The 6,290-nt window shown below is 39.0% G+C and overlaps 1 protein-coding gene across 2 annotated transcripts; it reads right to left on the reverse strand.

The window, feature by feature from the left end:
* Nucleotides 1-247: 247 nt before the first annotated feature.
* LOC117221345 (scm-like with four MBT domains protein 2) lies at nt 248-6,010 on the reverse strand. Of its 2 annotated transcripts, none has more exons than XM_033472238.2 (8): nt 5,673-6,010; nt 4,336-4,405; nt 3,321-3,733; nt 3,148-3,237; nt 2,566-3,080; nt 1,641-2,491; nt 913-1,565; nt 248-837 (listed from the first exon to the last, which is right to left on the reverse strand). In XM_033472238.2, exons 2-8 carry the CDS (start codon nt 4,379-4,381, stop codon nt 667-669), a joined length of 2,739 nt encoding a protein of 912 aa, XP_033328129.1. In that variant the 5' UTR covers nt 4,382-4,405; nt 5,673-6,010; the 3' UTR covers nt 248-666. The 2 variants fall into 2 exon arrangements, with proteins under 2 accessions (XP_033328129.1, XP_033328130.1); XM_033472239.2 differs by lacking the exon at nt 5,673-6,010 and adding an exon at nt 4,523-5,557.
* Between the last annotated feature and the right edge of the window lie 280 nt (nt 6,011-6,290).

Below are 6,290 nucleotides of genomic sequence, written 5' to 3' on the forward strand. Positions count from 1 at the left end.
TAATAAAAATAAAATAATAAAAATAAAACGTTTCGGATATCTTTTTGAAATGTATCCGCGTCTGATTTTTATCCAACGCATTCGTCGTTTCTCATTCAAAACGCTACCCGCGGAGCCTGACGAAGCTTCAAAAACCAGAAACCGGGCGCGTGCGAGAACATTGTTGCAAATTTAGATGTAGCCGCGTGGGAACGAGTCGGCGGTGCAAACGTTTTGGGTCAATGTGCTTATTGAAATTTCGTTCGCGTTCGAACTATGAATACACGTTTTATTGTCAATTTACAAAATAATAGTTTCGGACACTTTGTACTATAATATAAATATCGACTCTGCTAGAGCTACGTAACAGAGTAATAATCGACAATTTTTGTACAATTTTATTCACAGTGAAGATTAGTACGTTTAAATGGCTCGGGGGGAATTTCTCTAAGTAGCATCATCATTTATACAAGTAAAATCGAACATCGTTTATAAATATCGATAGAAATAATTTAAATAGATTATATATGGTACGATATGAAACATTGATAATCCTATCTAGAAAATAATAACAATCTTTTGCGTTCGCGTACATAAATTAGAATCACACTGTCAGCGCTATACAATTGTATGTTACAGATACATTGTATAAATAATAAAATAGATTGAATTGTCTAGTTGATTGAATTACACTATTTGATATTGTTCTGGTTCTACTTCATTTATATGGCGTAGAAAAAATGTCACTTTGACCTGCTCCACGTGGCGGCAAAGTTTCATGGCTAAGCTCGTTCGCAGTTTCATATGTTGCGTTAAAGACGGCAGATTCAACAATAAAAATGCTAGTCCGTCGATCTCCTGTAAAGCGAAATATATCTCAATTATCTCTTGTTCGGATTTTATTATTCTCTTTGAATGATCTTGTATAAATACCTCTTGCTTGACTCTGTACGCGATATCCTTGCAATCGTTCGTTTTTCTCAGATATCGGAATACATCGTCCACACTCCAGAAAAGCGGATTCGAATCCAGCTTTCGCGTTTTTGGCCGTCTCTGCTTCTTCTGCATTCTCACGTACTCCGCGTCCGCCTCCGAGCAATCAGATTCGATACTTGTATCCCAATCCCGTTCTCGTTTGCTCGCTCTAGTCACCGTACTGCTTTGGCTGCACTTCGATGAATTCTGTTTGTTGCTCAAATTGTTCGGGCTCCCTCTATCTTTTGTTTTTCGGTCGTTGAACGAGCTCCCGGAATCCTCTGAAATGTTGCTCGAGGGTGGTTCCGTTTTGAAGTCGTCCGACTTCTCTGCCTTCTCCAAGCCCTTCTGAATCATTATGTCTATCTCCGAGAGCTGCGGCCTTTCAGTATCCTCGAAAGACTCCTCGATACTCGACACGTGTTTCGCCAAGTCGAGCGGCATAAAAGGCATCTCGTCCTCGTGCTCGAAATCCTCGTGCGTTTCTTTTTCCCTGTTCGCCCATCTGCCTCGTCTTCTTTTCCTCCTGCCACCCCACGGCTTTGGTTTCTGCACCATGATGCTTGTATAGCCCTTCGGTTTTCCTCTTCTTCCGGTACCCACCGACGCAGCTGTGGGCAAGCAAGAATTGATATTTAGTCGCAGTCAGGATACGTAAAGATTGTTAAATAAAATTGAATACTTACTGAACTTCGCCTTGGACGTTTTGTGACATCTATCCGGGCACTCGTTCTCAGGCACATAGAGGGGTCCGAAGAGATTCGGGCACACCATCAATTTTTTACAAATATTTCTACAAAAGTCAGCAACCATGTCTCCGGACGTGACGACAGCAACGCTGGCACGATAAGTGTTGTTTTTATGTTTCGCCTTCAGAACTTCCAAATGATAACCAGGATCTGGTTTTGAATCGCATTGCAGCACTTTCAATATACGGGCGCTTCTGTAACCGACCGACACGATCATCGATAAGACTTCTCTCATGACTAAAATCACAGGACCTGGTCCAACGGCTTTCGGCAGAGTAGCTAATTTTCCTTTCGAGATCATAGGCCCCGTGAAACAACGGTAATTAAAATATATCTTCGGACACCATAGCGAAGAGCGCGGCTCGGATATCGGTATGTCCAAAACGTTATTCTTCTTTTCCTCCTTCGCAGGTGTTTGTAATTTTTTACAAACTTCTACGTAGTCTTTCGGAGGCTTCAGTGGATAATGATTGGATTCGCACCATCCAACAGGGAATATTTGCAGACTGTGCATGTCGACTATATGTTCTGGCCACGTGTTGTCGTAATTATCTAATTTCAACCATAGGAGGTTGTCTACGATTTTGGTAATATGTGCAGCGCAAATAATGTTCTCGTTCCCTGGATCAACAGCTTCCAACCGCATTCCAATTTCGAAGCCTGCGTCAGCAGCAATTTGCCTCTCAGAAAATAGTTTCTCCTCTGTAATAGTTGCTTGAGTCTCCTTTAAATACTCGTCCCAATCAAATTCACCTTCTTTCGGAACCCAACCTTGTGGCGATGTGATTCTGAAAATGAATGAAATGTTAATAGATGTGAACTGCGAACTATATATTTTAATGCGTCTGTATATTATCCTTACGGAATATCGTGCTTCTTAGCCCAACCAACTGGAAAGATATACGGATGTTCCGCAGTGCACAACCACGTATTCTTTTCTGTGCTACTGTACATAAATGTCTCTGAATCTACTGCTTTCGATGAGTCATCGTACGTATCAATATGTACAAGAAAATAAGTATCGTCAAGTACTTTAATGACAGTGGCTGGACATATTTTCATGTGATCATGGGGGCTCAAAGCTTCCAATTTCATGCCATTTTTGAATTCATGCTTTTGGTGTTCTACGCTGTTGTTAAACAATTCCTCTTGCAGTTCACCGTCCTTTGGTGTGGTTTCTAATAAATCCTTCCATTGTTCGTACGTATGCATATCTACTATACGGCTGGGAGGCTCTAGAAACCAAGTGGAATCTGACTTGGAAGCGAATCCATACGGATGAAGATGTTCCGATGTGCAGAACATCCAAAAATCTTTGCGCGATGAGCCAGGTGTGTCGTATCTCAGTAACAAACGTCCACCTACATTTTCTATGATCTGTAATGAATCAATAAATAGAGAAAAGATAAAAATACTAAGCAAAAATCTGTTAATTGCCTCTCACCGTAGCCACCCATAACTTATAGGGATGCAGGGTATCGCTAACTTCGACTTTCATGCCTTGTTTAATTCTCTCTGTCATGCTGAGGCCATCCTACGGACAATGATGAATTTAGAATGAATATGTAGTTTCAGAAATCTGAAGTTAAAGAATAATCTTATTAATTTGTATCTTACCCCCGACAACATTTCAGGTGGAACTGTCCGAACGGTTGTTAAAAATTCTGTTAACTTCTCTACGCAGTCCGGAGATCTCTGAAGTACAATATCAGGAGGTTCTAATTTTTTATTATTCTTTACACACCAGCCGAGCTCGTGAGCCGCTTCTTTGGTCAAATTGAACCAGAATTCTAAAGATCTGTCGTCCCCGCCAAAATATCTTAAACGCAGTAGAGGTCCACAGGCCATGACAATAGAAGCGACCCAGAATTTGAGATTCTCCTTGTCTGCAGTTTTTGAAAGAGGAACCTCAAGCGACATACCAATTTCAATGCCACTTTGCAGCGTAAGTTCCACATGCGGGAACATGATTTGTGGTACTTCAACGCTTTCTGTGGCATCAAGATAGTCTTGCCAGAAAAATCCATATTCTAAAACATAAATGTCCAATTTTAATTTCGTAGAACATAATTTTTTTTAATATAAATTAACATAGAATTAATATACTTTTACGCAACGAAATATAAATATTTATGCTAACAAATTATATTACACGATTACGATTAAAATATATTTCACACGAACGAACATTATATAACTAATTTCATCGAAATTATATTTTCAATTTAAATTATTTTTATTTATTCATCATTAATTTACGGATAAAATATAAATGAGGATTGTCCGAAAAATAATCTTATCTGATAAATTTAAAAATTACGATTACGAACGTAATTATAGATAAGACGGAACGATTCATGAATATTAGAACGTTAATGAAATAAAATAAATCTCTCCGCGCGCCTCATTAATAATTATAAACAAACATCACGTCGATTAAAAGCTCGTCGAACAATGTCACAATGGAATCCCCGTCCAACAGTCGGCGAGCCGTGTTCAAAAACTTCAAAGGTTACGGAATAATAGAAACCGTGGATTTTACCGCAAAACAAACAACCGTGTTATATAATAAAAATAGCGCGAATCACGGGTGCAAATGAATCTTAACCAGAACGATTAATTCCGATCTTACCTCCTTCTTGCACTTTCTCTTGCGTGCAGCCCTCGTAAGGTTCCATGATTTCGTTATAATATTATAAAGCCTGCACATAAATACATTTCGAATCAATCTCGATTCTCGGTTGATCAACAATAAAACAAACTTGTTATCTGCCGTTGTCGGGCGCGTTCAACGCAACGAAGAATATTCTACAACCTACCTCGTCGTATTTCGTGCGTATTTTTCGAAATTATCGTGGTGCTTGTTTTAATGAAAAATAATATCGTCGATCGTAGCGTAGCTGCCCGTGCCGCTCTATACTGGCCTACCGTGCGTGTCTTACTCTCTCTCTCTCTCCCTCTCCCTCTCTTTCTCTCTCTCTCTCTCTCTCTCTTTGCTCGTCGTTAACCGTCTCTCTTTCTCTCTCTCTCTCTCTCTCTCTCTCTCGCTCACTGTACGCTTGGCGCACTTGTCCCGAATATTAGAGACATATACCTGCCCCGAATTAAGCAACGTTTTGAATTACCGTTAGCGTCGTTATTTTACAAAATGTCGGCAATTCTCCCTTGTCCCATATGCATACGCTTGAACCTTTTTAAATCGTCAACGTTTTCGTTCAAAGATCATATGCTCACCGTACTTTGTTTACCGTGAGCACGAGATTACACATCTTTCGCGATGCTTCTCGTTTATTTTTTCATTCAACTATTCTTTAGAAATAGGGTTATCAGCGTAAGTTACTACCCCTGGCAGAAAATATTCGGTTGAAAATCGTTGTTGCGACCGCCGACAGACATTATTTGAACGTTAATCGAAAACGAGAACTGTGCAAGATACGAAATAAATCGGGCTTAATATTATTTTCTATTTTTCATTTTGTGAGAAATACCTAACGGTATGACGTGGCAAGAAATATTACATTACAAGTAGACTACAGACATTTAAGTAAATACATGTATTTTTAACAAAGACCAGCGACGTTAATGCTTTACTTTTATCCGAAAGTATCTTTTGATAAGAGAAATCAATTTTTCCTTTATTCTGATGTCTACGGGATATTAATTAATAGTAATTTGCATAAAGAACGAAATAGCCATCGGTTGCGATCACGGCATTTTAAACCGTTATTTTTTATATATTTTATCTTTTTTTCAAAGACATTGAACTCTAGAGCAACCAGATAGATCGAATAATCGGTTGCAGGTATTTAGCGTTACGATCACTATAGAAGCCTAAAAGATGTACATTTGTACTTCGTCAGAAATTGTGACGCGAATTCATTTGCATAGAGAACAATCGTTGTTGCAAAACAGGGCAATTGTAATACAAGCTTTCGGCGGATCAATTCTGTGATCGAGCAAAATTCTTACCTTCGGCTTCTATCCCGAACACGTGTCTTTCGCGATGAACAATAAGTAAACACACGCGATTCTATGGTGAAAATCTATATATGTACACTGATTCTTCGATGCAAAGAGTACCCGTTTATAGAGTGATTCGTCAGGGGAATATAACAGCTCGCGTACTTTTATTATGCCGTGCATACATTGTAGAACGATATTACATCTATAATGTTACCATAGACGGGACAGAAATACATATATTAGCAGCGAATCGTGTGTACTCGTTAGAAAATCGATACAATTGGTGGAACACATTTTTCGTTTCACTTCCGCACGGCGCGTCCCTCACGCACCTTCATGCATTCGGAAACACACAATATATATGTATATACGTGTGTATTACACGAAATATGTAACAACAAAATGTTCCTATTCTTGAACTTGCATGCATTTACAAAGATCGGCTAAAACGTGTGTATTTGCGAAGAATTAGAGCCTGCGTAGAACGTCCTGTGTCGAAAACAATGAGAAAAAGCGAAAATAAATTCTATAAAATATATTTCTATGACGTATCGTTTAGCCGTGTTTTTCAATAGTATGCAAGCAGGATAAACATAATTGAATCGAGATTACAAAAACTATCGA

Source organism: Megalopta genalis, unplaced genomic scaffold (assembly GCF_051020955.1).
Source record: "Megalopta genalis isolate 19385.01 unplaced genomic scaffold, iyMegGena1_principal scaffold0037, whole genome shotgun sequence".
Lineage (NCBI taxonomy): Eukaryota > Metazoa > Arthropoda > Insecta > Hymenoptera > Halictidae > Megalopta > Megalopta genalis.